At 46.0% G+C, this 20,785-nt stretch overlaps 1 protein-coding gene across 1 annotated transcript in view; it reads left to right on the top strand.

Moving 5' to 3' along the window:
• The first annotated feature begins 747 nt into the window (after positions 1-747).
• grb2a (growth factor receptor-bound protein 2a) overlaps positions 748-20,785 on the top strand; it is a 31,129-nt gene continuing 11,091 nt past the window's right edge. Inside the window, exons 1-2 of the mRNA XM_030417329.1 lie at positions 748-825; positions 18,892-18,989. Coding sequence (XP_030273189.1) covers positions 748-825; positions 18,892-18,989 — 176 coding nt within the window. The remainder of the gene's footprint in view (positions 826-18,891; positions 18,990-20,785) is intronic.

Here is a 20,785-nt window from a genome sequence, read left to right as displayed (position 1 = left end):
GGCAGGATAAGGCAGAGGGAGATCGATGATATTGATTGCTTCTCTCTCTGGACTGTAGTGTCTCTTTCCATTTAGCTCTATAAAAACTACTCTGTACTTTGTTTGAGAGAAACTGTATCTCTCTTTGTTTATATTGTTTTTGGTCTTACACAGAGCTGATGTTATATGTCAAAATAAAATCATAGGTCATAAAAAAGGAGAATGGTGACCGCACCATTATTTTAGAAGTAGAGTGCAGGAAGACTTATTGATACTTCGCACAAAAAATGTAGGAGCAAGGTGTAGAGACAAACTGATGACGTCATCATGTGCGTCAGCAGCTCCGGTGAGCTGAAACTCCGCTCACCTCTCAGTGCACCTCTGTGAGCAACATAAGTAATAACACCAAAACACAACAATCCAGCACAGAACTAGTCAGGCCACAAAAGTCACATAGTGACTGAACGTGTCTGTCCCCTCTTAGGCCATTGGCTATTTGAGGAGAGCGCACTCTGTAATTGGTCAAGGCAAACGCCAATCACATGCTTTCCTTCCTCCATCTGTCACATTTACATCCACTGCTGTGTTGTCTGGGCGTGGACGCATGTTCAATACAGTATCCCAATGTGTGTTCAGTGAGAAAGTACTTAAACCAGCTTTTTTCATTTATTTTACATACTTTAAGGAAGTTTTCTGTCAGCAGCAGCTCAGTGTAGGAGACTAAACTTTTTTGTTTATCTCTGACAGGTATTAGCATTTTTTTTCTTAATGGAGGCCGTAGCCAGTGTCGACTTTAATGCCACGGCAGACAATGAACTGAGTTTCAAGCGTGGGTCAATATTAAAGGTAAGTCATTCGTAATCTCTTCTGTATTCTGAAACTATGGCATATGAATTGCTTTGCTTTTGCTTGTTTTACTTTGTTTAAACTTGTGGTGGGATAAGTATTCTCTTAGAGCATGAATCTTGCAGTTCTAGTATCTCCTACTAACAGTGGATGTGTGTTGTTTTACAAGATTCAGTAAGCTTAGCAGATTCATTTGCCACAAGTGAACAGTGTCACATGTAATCAGGCCTATCCTGCAAGTCCATTTAAACTTCTGATACAGAGCTATCACACTTGTCTGCAGGACTTTTTTGTTGGAACACTTACTGCTCATCCTGCTTTAATTTCATGGGTGAAATACCAAGTTCTAGGTATGTGACTTTGAATAACCACCAGTACCATTCTCCAGAAAGTGGACAGGTCTGTAATTTTACGGGTCATAAAACCAGTCTTCACGCTGGTGTGACTATGTCACCCAGCTGGCCTAGGAACGCCTTGGGATCCTCCCGGAAGAGCTGGAGGAAGTGTCCGGGGAGAGGGAAGTCTGGGTGTCCCTGCTCAGGCAGCTGCCCCCGCGACCCGGCCCCGGATAAGCGGACGAAAATGGATGGATGGATTGATAAAACCAGTCTTTCAGCTCAATGACAGTTGTGACATAAAGAGTTTGTTAGGGTGATTAATCTGGCCTATACTTTGCAATAAGGCTGATTTGCCTGCTAAGCCACCATTAAAGCTTTTTGAAGCAACTTACATTGAAATAATTTTAAAGTTGGCAAACACTTTGCAGTTTGGGGCTACAACCGTAATCGTGACACTTAAAGGGGAGGAGAGACTCAATGGAAACAAAAACAACTGACAGAAAAGAAAGCTCCGAAAGTTTGAAATCTCAGTGCAACTACAGGAATCAGTCAGTCATTGCTTGTTGCAGATATATTATCATTTTGTGTCTTTGGAGGAATAAAATGTATACAAGTAATGGTTTCTGTTAGTGCTGTTGATATTTAAAACCCACGGCATTCAGTGCCTAAATGGACAACGTTTAACCCTGTTACACATAATCATACCAGTTATAATTCTGTTTTCTCTGTTTTATGAATATGCCTTTATATGGTTTGATGTGGTCATGGTTGTTGTTCTGTTTTCACATTTGAATTTATAGAGAAATGCCGTTTTATAACTAAGAGTTATTTCATTGTGTCTACACAATATTATGAAACACAAGACTTTTTCGTGACAATCGTACGATAGATTGTTCCCATTGTTCAGCCAATTTAAAATATAGACATCAAATGAATGTTCTAGTCACAGTCACATTGTGTTCTGTAGCTTTGGCACCACCACAAAAAAACTGATCAAACTTGAAACTTTATTAGCTCAACTCAAATAAGCAAAAAATTGCATCAGGTTTCTGTTTCAGATAGATAGACAGACACATGGACAGATGGGATGAGCATGATGGAATTACTGAAGCAGCATCAGGAATGCTGCCTCTCTTGTTCCAAATTGAATAACAGCCCACACTGGACTGGACTGTTTGGTTCTCTATCGTCTTGAGACTATCTCTCCACTCCGTTACATATTCCATATGTACGGGATATGACCCCCGCTGCTTGTCAGGGCACTTGGATATTTCTTTAAGACACACCGGCTTGCCCGGCCACGCCCCATTGCGTAGCTATAAAGCACCTGCGCCGGCGTGTAATCACTGATTGTTTGATCTCCACTTGTGCGTCAGGGTGCAGTGTCACACAATCTACATAAAACAAAGAAAGGAAAGTAAGAAAAAGAGGAAAGTAAGGAAGGAGAGGAGACTGTACAGCTGTGTATCCGCTTACCAGAGTAAGTCGGGGCGTCTGTCTCTGGCAGCCTCCCTGGATTGCTGTGCAGAACTCTTTCTGTCCTCTCTCAGCGGAGCCATCATCCTGCCCGGTCGAGCCGGAGGGTCTCAGGCTCCCGGCAGTGGTGGCTGTTGGTTCTTCCCGGCGTATTGCTCGCGGTTCGTGAGCTGACGCGCTCGGTGGATAGAGCCGAGTACTGACAGTGTCGGACCAAGGTCCTCTCCCCGACGTATTGCTCGTGGCTCGTGAGCTGACGCGCTCGGTGGGGTTATTACACCTCGTGCACCTGGTCTGGGCCAGCCGGAGGTCTTCGGCCCCCGGCCTTGGCGGCGTCCTCTCCCTGGCGTATTGCCCGCGGCTCGCGGGCTGACGCGCCCGGCGGCGAACGTCTCTCCCAGTTCAAGCACTCTCCCTCTCCCCAGCGTATTGCTCGCGGCTCGTGAGCTAACGCGATCGGGGGATACGCGCTGAGTACTGGCAGTGTCCCCTCTCCGGCGTATTGCTCGCGGCTCGTGAGCTGACGCGCTAGTGGGGTAAACACCGCGCACCTGGTCTGGGAGCCGGAGATCTCTGGCTCCCGGCCTCTGGGCGTCCTCTCCCTGGCGTATTGCCCGCGGCTCGCGGGCTGACGCGCTCGGCGGCGAACGTCTCTCTCCCACTCTCCCCCATCCCCTCGTGAGCGTACGGCCCTCTCAGCGGCAGGCACGAGTACACACAAAAAAAAAAACAAAAAAAAAACAAACAAAAAAAACAAAACAAAAACAAATAACTAGCAAGAGAGCTGCGGTGCGGCCGGCTAGCAGATAAACAGGAAGTGGCGAAGCACTTCCGGTTTCGGCCCCTGGCAGTATGGCAGACCAGGAGGGGCATTGCTGTGTGGGCTGCGGGCTGGCCATGCCCCTAGAGGATGGGCATGATAACTGCGTGCTGTGTTTGGGACACGAGCATGCTCTGGTCTCTAAGGAAAATCCTCAGTCGTGCATGGATTGCTTTATCCTGCCTGCGCGTACTAGGGAGGCTCGCTGTCGCTTCTTTGCTGCAAAGCGTACAGGCTCCCATGTTTCCGAGGGGCCGAGACAGAAAATCGGGAGAATGGCGACAGCCTCGGAAGGGAGGAGGGAGTATCCAGGAGCCTGGCAGGCTCCATTGCCCCCTCTTCAGCCTATGGTGGTCCGGCCTCCGCTTAGCTCTTTCCCGCCCCCGGCTTCAGGGTCAGGCAGGGAGGAAGAAGAAGCCGAGGAGGAGGAAGTGGATGTGGAAACCGTTTTTTCCTCGGATGACTATGACCTCTCTTGTGCACAGCACACAGTGGGCGAGGTGACAAGAGGGGAGTTGGCCCACCGGTTTGAGGAGGTGATGAACAGGGCTTCCAGGGTTCTGGGCGTTGCCCTCCCTGAGAGCCCTGGGACCGCACCTTCTAGGTTCGAGGAGGGTATGGAGGTGCGCCCTGCATCAACCCAGGTGCCCCTCCTACCTGACTTTAAAAAGCTGCTGTGTCAGCAGTTCCAGTCTCCAGCTGCTACCCACAGGTGGTCTGCGGCATGTCGCCGTTTCTCCAACGTGCATGACAGGGACCAGATCGCCTGTGGGCTACTTCCCGCAGTGGACCGAACCCTCACTCCACTAGTCTCTCCCTCCAGCTCCATCCTCGGCAATGCCACCTGCCCTAGCAAGAACTGCAGGGTTATGGATAGTCTGCTCGCTAAGCTACACAAGGCTATGGCAGTGCAGACTCGGTTGGCCAATACTGGGGCCATTTTGTCACTCTACCTCCGCGACTTGTCTCATCAAGTTCAGGCGGACACAAGTGTAGGCGAGGAGCTGCGGATGGCCTCCTCATGCCTCTCCTCAGTGATAAAGGAGCAGGCTGAGGCAGCAGGCTGTGCCTTGGCTTCTTTCTGGGTGGCCAGGCGCCACTTGTGGCTGTCTCAGTCCCAGCTTCAGCAGGGGGATAGAGACTGCCTGCTTAAGGTGCCAGTGGAACCCACCGCAATGTTTGGGCCCCACACTACTGCCTTGATACAGCAGGCTCAGGAGAGCCGTCGCTGTGCGAAGGAGGTCTCAGGTGGCCTGGCCAGGTGTGCCACGGGCCCTGGGAGGCCAAGACTGTCTCGGCCTCAGCCGGCACCATAAGCCTCAAAATGGGGACGAGGGGACCTTAGACTCCAGTTGGAGGCTTCCCGGCAGCGCGGGTACCGCCGACAGGGCAGAGGGAGAGGACCACCTGCTAAGGCTCAGGGCTCCTCTAGGCGCCCCCCGCCCTCCTGACGGCCAACGGGCCCCGGCTGGGGGCCCGGTGGCCGTTGGGAGGGCGGCCTGGGCGGCCCTGGGGGCAGACCCGTGGGTGGTCTCAACCATGACCCGCGGATACTGTATCCAGTTTCTACGACGGCCACCAGTAACAAGGACACCCACCTTTACAACAGTGGGCGATCCTAAACAGAGAGCAGTCTTGCAGGTGGAGCTGTCCACCCTCCTGGAGAAGGAGGCTATAAGGGAGGTGCCCGCTGGAGATCACCAGGCCGGGTTCTTCTCCCGCTATTTTCTGGCTCCGAAGAGAGACGGGGGGCTCCGCCCAATTCTAGACCTCAGGGGGCTCAACAGGTATCTCCGGCCCCTGCGATGCCGGTTCCTGACAGTCCCCAGGGTGAGGCAGGCAGTCACTGCAGGAGACTGGTTCGCCACCATAGACCTCAAAGATGCGTATTTCCAGATACCCATCTGGAGGGGCCACTGGCGGTTCCTGCGGTTCGGATTTGCAGACAGGGTGTACGAGTTCCAGGTGCTGCCATTCGGCATTTCTCTAGCACCACGGACCTTCACTCGCTGTATGGATGCGGCCCTCTCCCCCCTGAGGCAGGGAGGGGTCAGGATCCTAAACTACCTCGACGACTGGCTGGTCTGTGCAGGCTCGGAGGAGCAGTGTCGCCACCACGTAGCCCGGCTGTTGAACCACGTTCAGGGCCTAGGTCTGCGCCTGAACTACAAGAAGAGCAGGCTCGAGCCTTCCCAGGTGACCACCTTCCTGGGCATGGTCCTGGACTCGAGGAGTGCGACGGTTGCTCTGACCCTCGAGAGGCGGCGGGCTTTCAGGACTTGCCTCGCCCTCTTCCAGCTGCAGGCTCTGGTCAACTGGGGACTCTGCCTTCGCCTCATGGGCCTCATGGCAGCCATGGTGCAGGTGGTCCCCCTTGCCCTCCTACACATGCGGCCCGTGCAGAGATGTCTGCTGGGCTTGGGGCTGTGCCCTCAGGGATCCCACAAGACCAAAGTGGTGGTCTCTCGGAGGCTTCACCGGGCCCTCCAGTGGTGGAAGGTCCCAGCAAACATCAAGCTGGGCCGAGCCCTGGGTCCAGTGATCTATCGCCAGCTGGTGTACACGGACGCATCCTCCTCAGGGTGGGGCGCCGTACACGAAGGCTGTGGTGTCAACGGGGTCTGGACCGGCCGGTGGCTGTGCCAGCACATAAACCTCCTAGAGCTGAGGGCGGTTCTCCTCGCTCTGCGTCTCTTCCTGCCAAGGCTAAGGGGTCACCACGTCATCGTCCGCACCGACAGCACAGTGACGGCCGCTTACATCAACAGACAGGGGGGCCTCGGCTCCCCTGCCCTGTGCAAGCTCGCAACCATCCTGTGGCAGTGGGCTCACCCACACTTCCTCTCGCTCAGAGCCGTGCACGTGCCAGGGGCACTGAACTCCGCGGCGGACATCATGTCGAGGGGAGGGCCCCAGCCGGGGGAGTGGAGACTCCACCCTCAGCTGGTCTCCGAGATATGGCGCCGCCTAGGCAGGGCAGAGGTCGACCTGTTTGCGTCCAGGGAGTCGGCACATTGCCCGCTCTTTTTCTCCCTGAGGAACGACGATCCCCCCATGGGTTGGGACGCTCTGGCGCACCCGTGGCCCCGGGTCCTGCTCTACGCCTTTCCCCCTTTCACTCTTCTCCAGCCTCTTCTCCGAAGAGTTCTGGTGGAGCGCGTGCGGCTTATACTGGTGGCTCCTCTGTGGCCCCATATGCTGTGGTTCTCAGCGATTCCACCCCTGCTAGACGGGTTGCCATGGGAGCTCCCGCACCGGAGGGACCTGCTCTCCCAGGCGAACGGAGCCCTGTTCCACCCCTTTCCAGGGGGGCTCAGGCTGGTGGCCTGGCCCCTGAGAGGGACAGGCTCCTGGCCTTAGGGTTGCCGGAGCCCGTGGTGGCAACAATCCAGCATGCCCGGGCTCCTTCCACGAGGGCTGCCTATTCATATCGTTGGCAGGTGTTTACCACCTGGTGTGTGTCTCACCAGGTGGACCCATATTGTGCCTCGGCTCAGGAGATCCTGCGGTTCTTGCAGTCCCAGCTTGAGGCACAGAAGGCCGCCGTAACACTGCGAGGGTTGGTGGCAGCAATCAAGGCAGTGCGCATCGGGGAAGTTGCACTGAGTACGGAGGACTGCGTGCTCATTTCCCGGTTTCTTCGAGGGGCCCAGCGACTCACGGTGCGTACCGACGGCCCTGCAGTTCCCCCCTGGGATTTGGATATCGTCCTTGGAGCCCTTCAGCGTCCCCCCTTCGAACCTCTAGGGGGTGCTGACCTCAAATGGCTTTCCATGAAAACCGCCCTTCTGCTCGCCGTCACCTCGGCCAGAAGGGTGAGTGAACTCCATGCCCTGTCGGTGCATGGTGACTGCTGTCGGTTTTCCCCAGACGGCTCGAGTGTGGTTCTCCGCCCCAACCCTGCCTTCCTGCCTAAGGTCCTGACTGAGTTCCACCTGGCTCAGTCGGTCGAGCTCCAGTCTCTCTCCTCGCCCAGCGCAGGCGAGGAGGTTGAGCAGAGCCAGTCCACACTATGCCCGGTCAGGGCCCTGACAGCGTACATTCGTCGTACCCAGGCGGTCCGGAAGTCCGACCAGCTTTTTGTGTGTTACGACCATGGGCGTTTGGGCAGGCCTCTGTCAAAATCCAGGCTGTCGCACTGGGTTGTGGACACAATCCGCCAGGCCTATGCACTGTCAGGTGCGCCTGTTCCACCAGGGGTCCGGGCACACTCCACTCGGGACGTGGCAGCCTCATGGGCCTTGTGGCGGGGGGCTTCCCTTGCTTCCATATGCTCCGCCGCCACGTGGTCGTCCCAGTCAACCTTTACCAGGTTCTACCGGGTGAATGTGGCCGCCAGCCCCTCCTTTGGGGAGTGTGTGCTGGGCGTGGCCCAACGGTAGGCATTTTTGTCTCCCCCTCAGCCTTGCGTCTTGCGGGCTGATTGAGCGGTTGCTCCGTGAACAGGCTGACCCCTGCGTCTTGCGGGGCCCTTGCCTGTCCCCTTTGGGTCAGTCTTGCGGCTTGCGGGCTCCCCCGGCAGCCCTTCCCTCCCAGGGCCGGCCCTAGCGACTTGCAGGGCCTGCTCCGGGGAGTTGTATATAGTGTACATTTGTAAATAGTTCGTTTGTTGCACATGGGATTGTGGGTTGCACCGTCTCCTCACAGGGTGTCTTAAAGATCTACCCCGTACATATGGAATATGTAACGGAGTGGAGAGATAGTCTCAAGACGATAGAGAACGTATGGTTACATTGTAACCTTGGTTCTCTGAGTGAAGAGACTATCTCTCCAGCCCCTAGGCCGCTCGGAGACACGTTTTGCTCAAACTATCAGTGATTACACGCCGGCGCAGGTGCTTTATAGCTACGCAATGGGGCGTGGCCGGGCAAGCCGGTGTGTCTTAAAGAAATATCCAAGTGCCCTGACAAGCAGCGGGGGTCATATCCCGTACATATGGAATATGTAACGGAGTGGAGAGATAGTCTCTTCACTCAGAGAACCAAGGTTACAACATAACCATACGTCCTCCTTCCTAGATTCACTGGAAGTTTCTATGAGTTTCCTTTCAACTCCACAATTCAGAACTCGTTGGTTTAGTTTTGGCAACAGGCCTCTTTACTCTCCCCATTCACACTGCCCTTTCAAAGGTGAGTATCATGCGTCGATACTCCGCCTCGCCGTCCGAGTGAAAGTAACAGAGCCGCAGCAGAGGCGAGACAGCATCTGTGAGAATGGAAAAGCTGGCAACACAGGACAGGCTTGTGTCGGTCTAATAGAGTTCACAGTCTCACAGCTAAATAGATCCTTCACTCATCAAATAAAAGAGGAATGTCCCACACTTCAACCCACAAAGCAACATTACAGGACAGTGTAATATGGGATCGGAACTTCCAAACATGATACATAGATATCAATTGACTTGTAATAGACTTATGAAGATTTCTGATCAGAAAGCCACCAGAAATATATTTATTTTGGACATCTTGCATGTTCATCCCTGGCTGATGAATCAAAATCCTTATTTTATAAAAAACAATTTGTCATTCATTGTCCAGATCAGGTTACTCCTTGATATTCAGGGGATTATGACGCAAATTTTTTCTCACGGGTAGAGAAAAATGATCTGTTGATAAACTGTATAAACAAAAATTCCATACCGATTACCTCATTATGAACAGCTACAGTGTACTTCTGTTCAGGTACATTTCCATTAGCACTAGTGACTGGCAGGTTGAATGCTACTATGGGACAGAACAGACTGTTTGTTTGTTGCTAGGGCAAGGCGAGACTGAAAATGAGCTTCAGTTCTTGTTTTGCCTGCCTGTCTCAGGGATGTTGCTCAAATGTCCTCCCTTCAATGCTGGACGATAACGAAAGACCTGAGTGGTGCTTCAGGAAGGTCTTTTGTAGCCGAGAAGCACACAAAATCAAGGCAAAATATGTTGTTTAATACCAAGCTGGTATTTTTATTACAGCCGAGAATTTACTGTGTTGTCTTGTGAACCCATGAGGTTTTGTCTCTTTCTATAAATAAATCAGTTTAAATGTAGTACGTTTGATGAGATAAACTCAACAAAAGTATAATCTGTTACGTAAATTCTGTATCGGAGTATGGATCAAATCACCGTATGTTACTTCTTGTAAGATAGTTGTAGATTGTATTCATCTTTTTATTTAGGTTTGAGAATTCAAGACCATGCTTTCCTTGACAACACCCATGAATTTGTGCTAGAGAGTGAGATCTAATTGTGTTGAAAGGAAAAAAAGCTAATTGTTTTCGAACGAACACAGAATTGAGATTGGGAGAGGGATTAAGAACACTATGCACTGAACTCTGTGCAGGTGCTACTTGTTCTGAAGGATAAGAGCTCTTACATTCAGTCAGGTCATGACAGGATTCTGAAATTTATCTGAAGTTGTTGTTTGAAAAGGTGAAAAAACACTCCACGAATCTCTTTCTTACACTTGTCGTGGTGTTATCTTTCGTTGACATCAAAAGCTTTCGTATTCTCACCAGCAGACATTCTTATTACATGAGAGGAATGTGTTGCATTCCATCGTAGGATGTGGTTAAGCTTTCTGTTTAGTTTCAGAGGGATGTTTTTCCTGTGTTTCTGCTTGTGATCAATACTTGTGTGATCGAGCCCGAGACAAAAAGAGGGAATTCAGATCTGATATTAAACATCCTTCCTGAGTGATCTGATCACAAGTGGACGGTTCTAAGCCGTCACTTCATACCTACAATCCACAATCTCTACAAAAATATCTATAATATTTGCTGAATTAACAACAAGGCCCAAATAGTAAAGAATCTGATGGTGTTTCTGGAGTAGGCAGTCCCTCATTGTGGTCCAGGACACATGTACATTCTTGGAATTGCAAGCCATACTTTTAATAAACTTCTACATTTTTTTAGGTGAGGGGTTGCATGCAGATCGACTGGTTAATCAGTAATCTTGCCTTCCGGGCTAAGCTCCCTCTTTACCAGCAGACACTGGGGTCACTGGGGCTGCCTGCTGAAGTCCACAAAACACAGAAAGACTGAATGGGCAAACTCTCATAATGTTAACTCCTCCTACTGCAGCACTTAAGCTTGTACCTGGCATGGCGTTTCAGTGCTCTGACAGGAAGTTAACTACTACTACAACCCACTACATGCATGTATTTTAGAAATACTCGCGTGAAGATGGTAACACAGCATGAGGTGGGTTACACAGGTACACTTTCAACCACTGACTGAAAGTTCAGCTCCTGAATGTTCAATGAATTTCCTCTCAGTTAATGTCAAAACACACTCTCTCCTAATATAATATTTTCCCTCCTACGGCCTTGTTCATGAGCAGCCAGAAAGCACACTTTTGGCCGGGAATACAGTCACATTCATCCTGTGACATGGAGGTCAAGCCGTTAAATCCTTATCGTTGTTATTGACGTTTTAATTATAGAGCTGGAGACACCATTAAAACTGTTTTTTGTGTCGATTTGACGGGGTCAAGTGTTGAGATAGTGCTTTTGTGATTATAGATTTGTATAAAAAAAGACGAATGTGGGCTAAGCAAACAAAATAAAATGAAAATCAAATGTCAGATGTTCTTTTAATTCTTACTTGAGCTGTCTATTTCTTTTCGGGCTTAGTGGCATTGAATGAAGATAACATGTTGAGGACATCTTCAAGCAGGATCCTGTTGGGCTTTTAGCTGCGCGAGTGTTATTGGTCGAAGACATTTGCAGCTTTTGTACCTCTGCTGGAAGTTTGTTGTCAGCGTTTTATTTGTTGTGTGTTTTGGCAAAGTGGACAGGAGAGCTTTCTACTACACACCCGGAAAAAAAAAAAAAAAAAAAAGGAATCATCAACGACAGTGTGTGAAGTGTAAAGAGTGTTTTCAAACTTTAGTTTATGATTGTTGGTCCTCTGACGGCCTATGTCATGTAACCATGTCTTGTAAGATTGCATGCAAGCGCTATACACTGTGAATATGTGGCATGTTTGTATCTTAACTCACCCTCAAGTTATGATTTGAGGGATATCTGGAGGAACATTCAAAATTGACGACCATTTGTATGTGAATCATGAGCCTGTAACACAGATTGCAACGTACTTCCGAAGATATATCATTTTCTGAAGTGCTGTACTAGCTGGATTTGTGGCTGGGAAAGCATTTATTTGTTTGACAGCATGGAAACAGATGGGGTTTTTGTCATATCAAACACCTATTCATACTCATCGGGAACACTCAAACTCGGGATAAGGACAGAGTTTCCGCTCTGATCACTTACTCGATGGTGAAGACCTCTGTGTGTGATATATTATGTCTTTTAAACAGAGACTTTCTGGAGGAACAACAGCCTCTGTGGTTTTGCTCCTACTGCTTTGACAAAGTCTGGACAAAGTCTAGATGTCATGCCTCATCCCGCACCACACAGTTGATCTTGGTTTTCCTTAAATGACCTCAACTCATCTTCTGATTATCTGTGATTGTGTCCTACATTACAAAACATTACTGTCAAAGTAAGAACACTTTTGCTTTTTCTCTCAAGAACATTAGGAATCAATTAGGTTTATTAGGACAAAGGTGTTGCACTTGCTGTGGTGCACCAATCACTTTAGAGCTTGTTTGCTTGCGTTGCCAGCATTGTCGTTCAAATCTGATCTAACCAACACTCTGTTAAAGCTGAGTGAACTCGTAACTCTCATAAGCCGTTTTTAACAGCCCTAGCAGCTATACGTTTGAAGTTTGATTGGTCATTCTGAAACATTATTTACCGTATTTGGTGTTGGAATGTACTTGTAACTACTTGTTGTGGTGCCTTGGTAGGTGGGAAAGCTGCTGGTCAAGTCTATCTTACATAACATTCAGACATTTGGGGCACTTTCTGTTGAGATGTTAGCTAAGTAGATTTTTTTTTTTATTATAGCTTTCTACATTCATATTGATAATGCACTCTGAAGGGGAATTAATCCTAATATTGAGGACAACTTATCACATGTTATAAGCAATAATTGATTTGGTGCATGGTTTTATGTATTTTTATTCAGTCTGAGGCAGTTTTTTTTGTCAAATGATCAAAGAGGAGGCAGAATCAAAGTAATCACAGTGCAAAGTTGTCCTTTTTTGGACACAGATAACAAGCCAGAACATCCATCCATTGTCTGTAACCGCTTTATCCCTTTATGGTGTCGCAGGGTTTCTTGCTGGAACCAATCCCAGCTTTCTCCGGGCGAGGGCAGGGTACACCCTGGACAATTTGCAAGCTCATTGCAGGGCCCTCACTGATAGCATAGGTTGGCATGCAAGCTGCCAATCGCACATCAGCAGCAATCTGGGGTTCAGTAACTTGCTCAAGGACACTTCGACATCAGCTCAGCCCATAGCTGGAATTTGAACCAGTGACCTTCCGATCACTAGCTGACCTGCTCTACCCGCTGAGCTACAGCCGCCCCACAAGCTAGCCCAGATTTTTCTTATTCATGCTTTGAAATAGACATGACACAGGGTTGAGAGATTTTGCGTTTCCATTTCTAAAACTACTAAGTGATGTGATCCAATCAACTCCAATCATTAATTCAATCAATCAATCAATCAATCAATCAATCAATCTTTATTTGTTTAGTCCCAATTAACAAAAAAAGTCATCTCATATCACTTTCCAAATTGAGCAGGTCTAGACCATACTCCTTGATTAATTTATTCACCAGAGCCAACATTTGCCCCCATGAGCAAACACTGCCTTGGAAACTAGTGGAAATGCGAGCAGACCTGGACTCAATGGTGGGGTTGAGAGAGAGGGAGAGACTGAGGGAGAGAGAAGGAGAGGAACAGAGAGGGAAGGAGTAAGAAAGGGAGAGGTGGGTGACGGGGCAGAAGCTGTGGAGGAGACAGAAGAAGGGGGGAGACAGCGGGTTGCCTTTTAACTTAAATAGAGTGCTCCACCGTCAAATATGAAATTACAGGCCAGCAGCAGCCGTATTCAGTTATGTGGATCGGTAAATGGTTATCAGTGTGAGGGACAGGTCTCCTCTGTTTTTAATCTAGTAATTATCTCCGCCAAGAAGTTACGTCTTCACTTGTTTCCATGTATTTCTTTTGCTTTGTCGGTTGGTTCATCAGCAGTATTACACAAAAACTACAGATCACCGTGAAACTTGGATAGAGGATGTGTCTCGGGCCAAGAATAGACCCCATTAACTTTTGGTCTTGATGAAAAAAATCTAACATATACAGGTGGCCGGTATGTATGAGTGAGAATAGAAGGGAACTGTTGGGCCTCAGCAGAGTTATATGATGTACTGGGTTCCACTCTAGTTTCCTCTGTTCTGACATAATACATATTTTGAATAAACACACACAAACGGTTGTGAAGGCACCACTGAGTAGGGTGAGTGTCAAATTAGTGAGTTTAGGACATCAGAGAAGGGCAATGTGGCTGCATACGCACACTGACTATTTAATTTGCACTTCAATTGCTTTTATCCTCTCGGCTTGATTGTTGAGAAAATAACAGGATAGCACAAATTGGTATTCACTTGTTCAATTTTCCAACATGATTTTCAAAGGCAACATGTTATTTTATTTCTATATATGGAACACTCTGTTTTGCTCTATTATGCTGCTTTATAAGAGTACGCTTACTATGTTAACAAAGTTTATGGTTCTTGTTACTAAATCAAAAGGGGCCAGACTACTTTTGCCGAATATCAAACTTATCAGCGACTGAATATTTGCACGTGAGCAGGTGTGGCAACAACAAACAGATAACAAATGGTGTTAGGCAAGTAGCAAACAAAACAATCTGCCTTTTTTGCTGCAGACTAACCTTGATGAGATGCTCTGCACTGCTTTAAAGATAATGTGCACAGATAGTTTGGATTCAGGCAAGAGATTAGATTCAACAAATAGGCAGTCTTCTTCTCTAGCTTTGGGTCTTATCTTTCTTAGTGCGATTCGTCCAGTCGGGCACAATTGTCACAAGGTTGAGATCATATTAGTGTTTCTCATTCAAATCTATGAAATCATGAATAACAACATGCAGTCTAAATGCAAAATTTGTTTTTTGCACCTTCTTGAATTTGACCAAATAATTGGTAATGAACAGATTTAGAACCAAAAATATTTTTTTTACCAACATTACTCAGATAGACCCTGCTGTGGTAATGAAGTCGCCAAACCCCTTAAAGTCCTCACAGTTAACTGTTACACCATTTTGATACCAAAAATGAGCACATATACACATTTTTACGTGGTGTATCACATTTGAGGTCATGAATGCACCGTAGAACGCAGCATGGAGCCCAGAGACAATTGTTTGATGATTGCCTCTTTCAAACTCTGTGCCGACTGACTGAACAATATTTGAGCACAGCTCTGAATTAGTCATGGGTGTGTTTTGCCCATACATCAGTAATTCTAATCCAAGCATCATCTTTAACTCCCTTTAAGAGCCAGGTGCAGCAGTACCTGGTACTGATAATAAACAGTATCTTCATCTTTGCTAAGGAACAGGGATGTTGTCCTTGACTGCTGGACCCTCTGTTCCCCTTGTTTAACAGTCATCTGGCTCATCAAGAACTCTGTTTGACTGCATAAGAGAAAATACACTGATATTTTACTGAGGGAGATGAGGAGTTCTGCGGCATGTCTGTGCATGTTTGGTGATGTGCTGATCAGGTAGCACGGGTCATAAAATATTTCCGATCAATATCGGTTGGGATGCATATTGATGATATTATCTGCAGCGATCCTCCAGCAGCACAAAAACGTATTTGTGTATCTCTCGCCATCAAGATCCATTAGTATTTCATGTTAATTCAAGTTCTGACTATAATTAACAGGATGGTATCAGGATGACTGACATGTAATATTATAATATGTATGTGTTATAATGTGACAACCCTATGGTAAAGGTTGAATAATAATATGATGTTTTTTTTACCAGGAGCAGCTGCACAACATATTTATATATTTACACATATAAATATTAATTGCATTAATTTATATTCACTACATTGATTATTTGCCACACCTATTTTAAAATTGCTTTTCCTAAGCCATGGATTTCAGAACCAAGAACTGAGTCATATTTAATGAGCACCCTGACTGATTCCAAGCAGAGCCCTGAACTGACATAGCCTGCTAATGAACTGCAGCCAAACTGCTGTGTCTTTTACTTACCGCGGACTTGTTACAACATTCAGGGAATACAGTGCGTGACCATTAACCAAACCATCCAAAAAGAAAAAAAACAGTAGTGAGGAGGCTACCTTTTTTTCACTCTGTCTAGAAATTCCTTCTCAGTAATTGATGTCTGTAATCCTGTCCTTGACCTTTTCTATATTCAGGAGTTTTAAGCCCCCCCATATAGTATTCGAAAATCCCATTCTGTTTTCCTCTCCCTGTTCTCAATCCTCTCCACTCACCTGATCTTCCCTCCCTCCTTGTTCAGGTAAAAGAGGGACAAAGGTGGGGGAGGGCATGAATAATTATGTGTGACCAAAACTTAGGGTGGAACGTCTTCTTGTCAACCACATTAGGACCCCCTGTCAGGCATTGTGTTTTCATGAACAATATAAAGACAGCAATACAAACTGTACTGGTATGTTGTAACCATAGATTGTTGTAAATGCTTGTCTTTGAGGGTGGAAGGTTGTGTTGGCAGATTCTGAATACAGTGGCAGGGAGGCATCTTTATCTTATGCTCGAACCTCCTCAACTGCTCGGGGCCATAGAGGCAGGAACTCACATATTTGTACTGAAACGCTTCTTTATGTTGGACGGACTTCCTTCTCCCTGCTTAAAGCAACTTTGTGTAGTGATTGCAATCTCATTATAGTCTTTAGCAACAAATCGCAGTGTTATGTCAACGTTCTTATAACCTAATGCTTCCTCCAGAATTATTTCTCATTTCCTCTCGACCACAAATTTGTAAAAAAAAAAAAAAATCATGCGCACACATAAACACGGATACATTCATAGCGATCTCTGAGCCATGGTGTCTCAAAGCCCTGCAGCATGAAGTCTTATCCAGCTCAACCACTGTGGCTCAGTGGTGTCAGTCAGGTTTACATAAATAACCATCCAGCTTGATCAGTCCTTTTGTGTGGCGTCATCTCTTCAAAGACAGCATTCAGCTCATCAGAGAAACTGACTGAGTGAGTCAGCATTTTTGGCAGGCCATATGTGCTTGTGCCTGTGTGAGTGGGTGTAAATTGGTTGTAATTGTATATATTATGGGATGTTGGCGAAACCCACACAGTGTGGAATTAATTTATCCACATCATTACAGTCGCTCAAGGGATATGACCCAGTTTTGGATATTTATTAATCATTTCTTGGAGCCAGTCTTATGAAACAAGGTCATTCATTCTTGCCGGTTAAGTGTCATGAATATTTTTCAGCCTGTGAGTAGTTGGATGGCAATCATTTTCCAGAGAGAGACTGACCCTGACATTTACATGCTGCAAAGACAGACGGTGGCGGAGCAGAGGCGCAACCAAACACACAAATGCAGCAGCTGACGTCTAGAGAAACACATGAGCCGGCACATATCACACTCATGTAAACACACACCTGCTACTCGCTGAGACAATAGTAGATATAGGCTATTCATTCCAAGCAGTAATTACCACACAGGATGCAACAGGTGCAATAATTGAGAGGGTTGAAGAGAGAGTACAACATCTTTCAACTTTTACTGTATGATTTCCGTCTCCGACTCACATGAATCAACATCTTTTTTCTATAGTTCCATATTTCTAAATTCTTCCATGTCGGAGCGTGCGCTGCTCAGAAATTGGGGCAAGCGTATGCAGATGTTCTATTCATGGGAAGGGAGATACCATGAGCTTGGAACAAGCCTTGGGCATCCCTGTTTTTTGGAATAAATACGTGGGCAAGTTAACATGTGATTAGGAAAAAAGAATTGGGGGGATCTGTGTTATCATTTCCTAGTAGACACATACGTGACCCTTATTAACACTCACCTAAAATAGAACTACTTTTTCCTTAATCATGTGTGTACGGTGATCTTCTTTGCCTGAACAGTTACAGTTGTATTTAGTTCAATTTGTTTTCCTCCTTTTCAACATTGGAACAAGATGTTTGTTTACTCAACCGCACACAGGCTGCAGCCAGGCTTCAGCCTGTGGTTCCAGCTGTCAATGCAGCTGATGGGCCATATTCAAACTATGGCAAACATGGCCATGGTCTGAGGCGTTTATGGGTGTGTTTTGGGCATAACTTAAATGTAACCAATCCGAGTGTAATCTCCCATTCCCTTTAAGGGTCCAGGTGCACCTGAACCTGCAGCATTGCTGTTAAACAGTGGCACTTGTCTTTGCTGAGGGATAGTTATGTGATCCTTAGCTGCCATTACCTGCAGGGATCCTCAAGCAGTGCGCATGAGGAGCAGCAGATAAACTTACTTGATTATTTGATACACCTGACTCGCCGACAAGAATGGCATACACAAGTACATTTGCAATTAACACAATGTGGGCACTGGGCATCTGAAACTGGCAAAGACTGTGTGTGAGGATGTGTGATTTTTGTGTGTGTGTTTTGCTTTAGGTAAAAAAACATTTAATCAGATAAAGACAGTGGATACATTTTCAGACCTCACATCTTTGCTACTGTTGGATTTTCATGCACAGTGAGACCTGTCTGCGTTGATGTTAATATATGACTTTAATTTGCATCACAGCTGGAAGCACACCACTCATCCTGTGTAAGAGACGCCCCGCCAAGTTGAAAGGACTAATTTGAAACAGCATTTAGAAAATTAGCATTGACTTACAACATCGACTGGTTTAATTTATACAAATAAGGCTTCTCTTATACATATTCTGCTGTTTCTTCCTTATATGATGTGAAAAACATTTTTGTACTAGTAACCACACAGTCCTGGATACGTCTTTTAGCTCCTTTTTCTTCAAAATATTAGGTTCTATCAACAGTATGTGATATTTCTCGGTGGGCTACATTTCTCAATTAATTTTAAGCATGAAAACATCCCTTTCATTCCCAACCTTAATAGAAACTCTTCTATGAGTTGGTGTGAGAGTGAATTTGGTTGCACTCACTCACATAAACACTCATTATCTGGATGGGAGTTGGGAGATGAAGCTGTTCAGGTTGTCTGACTTTCTGATGGCTACTTTCTGAAACCAGACTATCTGCCTCACTTTGTTTTCATGTCTATAAGACTCACTCACCTCTAAAAAACATCTCAGTCCCAGCAAAGATTTAAAGTCCAGCAGGGGACTGTGGGTGAACTAGCTGTCTGTGAATTGTCAGACTAAAACTTCCTTTTTGACCAGGCTGTCTAATTTGCAGCGGCTCTGAAATTTTATAGTTCAGTCAGCCATGAATAACAACTTCATAATGGATGATTGAACCAGCTGTAATCGCTGGAATCTTTCAGTGTATTTATCTTCTCTTTCCTTAAATTCTGCAGATATTGAGTGATCATTCTGACAAGAACTGGTTCAAAGCAGAGCAGAACGGGAGAGAAGGCATGATTCCCAAGAACTATGTCCAAGTTAAACCACGAGGGTAAGTCATGATTCAAGGTAGTAACTAACATTTCAGAGTAGTGTTGTGTCAGCTGACCATTTCTTTTCATTATTGATTCTTTTTCTGATCGATTTGTCTATAGACAACTTTTTTGGCATTGTAAATCAATTTTGGCATTGTAAACAAGACTTGAACTGAAAAGGTAAAAATTGAGGTTTGGAATCTGCACGTAAGACATAAATCTTTAATGCGCAGCCCAAAAGTTAATTGTGTCTTTGTAAAATGCTAGTATTAAAATACAATGTGATGCTCTGGGGCGCAATTTTATAAAACTCTGCAGCAAAACCAAACAAAATGTCTGTTTATCTACAAATGAGGGGAGGTACGAACACCAAAATGTATTCTTATAAGTAAAACCTGAAGTACGCCTGCCAGTGTAGAATTTCCTGCCCCTTACCCTGCCCACTCCACACCAAGCTTCAATCATAGATGGTCAATGCAAAGTGCCTTTTGAATGGCCACACATGGAAATGAGCCGTCTGATTGATGGTTCTTTACAGTGAATCGTGGCCACGACTGAGAGGAAGACCAGGAAAACCAATGTTTCTGGCACAGAAAACAAGATGTTTGGGCGTCAGGTGGATATTATAAATCACATGTTAATGAATATTTAATTCACATAGTCCTCTCATAGTGCAAGCACAGTGAGAGTCTGTGCATCTATCATGCAGCACCACATGATAGAAATCCCAAATTGTGCTTAGAAAGGGACTTTAGCACATTTCAAGGCCTTTGTGTGGGTGTGCAAGCTTTTATAAGTGAGGCCCCAGATATGAAGAAAAACAACACTCATACAATGGTGTGGCTCACCACGTTTTTCCTTTTTTTTTTAAATCAGACTTGTTAGTAGGAGCTCTTCATTGTTGGCTCTGATCTTTTTAAAGGTATTTGTTACAAGCAGGAAAAATCTTACATGTCAACAGACTTGTGACAGTGAATCAGATTAATCCAGATAGCATGAATGCATGACTGAGCCAAGAAATGGAAAATTGAATTTGTGTCTTATCATTGAAGGCTAATGAGACCATTTTTGGATATTTCATAATACATTGTGAATCAGGCAATTAAACTGGACCATCATAAAGCACAGCCTTTTTTTATAATATGGACAAAGCCAGAGACAAGTATATTAAATGACTGCATGACACTGGCAGCGTATAGGGCAGGGATTTCAATGTTTCTTCATCATTTTAGATGTGTAAAAAGTTGTGGAATTTGACAAATAATTCAACTTTTACGTCATTTAATGATTCAGACACATCTTAACAAAATATCTACTCCAGTGCGAGGAGGGGAGTGCAGTTGTCTATCCTTGACTAAGCTGAATTTTCTTCACCGTGGCACTGCAGTACGCTACAGCAGCTGAATATAAAGTCTCACCCCTATTGATTTCTCTTTGACTCAAAGTGCCTGTTTTGATGGTGAGAATGCGATAATGCCTGCTGACATCAAATTAAAAAAAAACCCACCCACCTTAGGTACACTAAATTATGGTTTCCAGGCAGACTGACTGGGTGTCCCAAGTCCTGCAACTTATAAAATATCCCGGTTTTCAACATTCACTATCAGATTGCCCTGATTTTCATTACAGTTTAAATAATCATTATGATATTTAACTTGTTTTTATAAACAATGCATTATGGATCTGAAGTCAACACTAATTTATCTGTATGTGTGACAGTCAATGAATGTATCGTAGACAGGCGTCATATAGGCTAAGCCTTATCTAGCATGCCATATATAAAGTCAGTCTTTTCTACAGAGCTCTGGGGGGC

Source organism: Sparus aurata, chromosome 1, assembly GCF_900880675.1.
Source record: "Sparus aurata chromosome 1, fSpaAur1.1, whole genome shotgun sequence".
Lineage (NCBI taxonomy): Eukaryota > Metazoa > Chordata > Actinopteri > Spariformes > Sparidae > Sparus > Sparus aurata.
The sequence above is the reverse complement of the archived record's forward strand: the minus strand, read 5'-3'. Positions and strand labels throughout refer to the sequence as shown.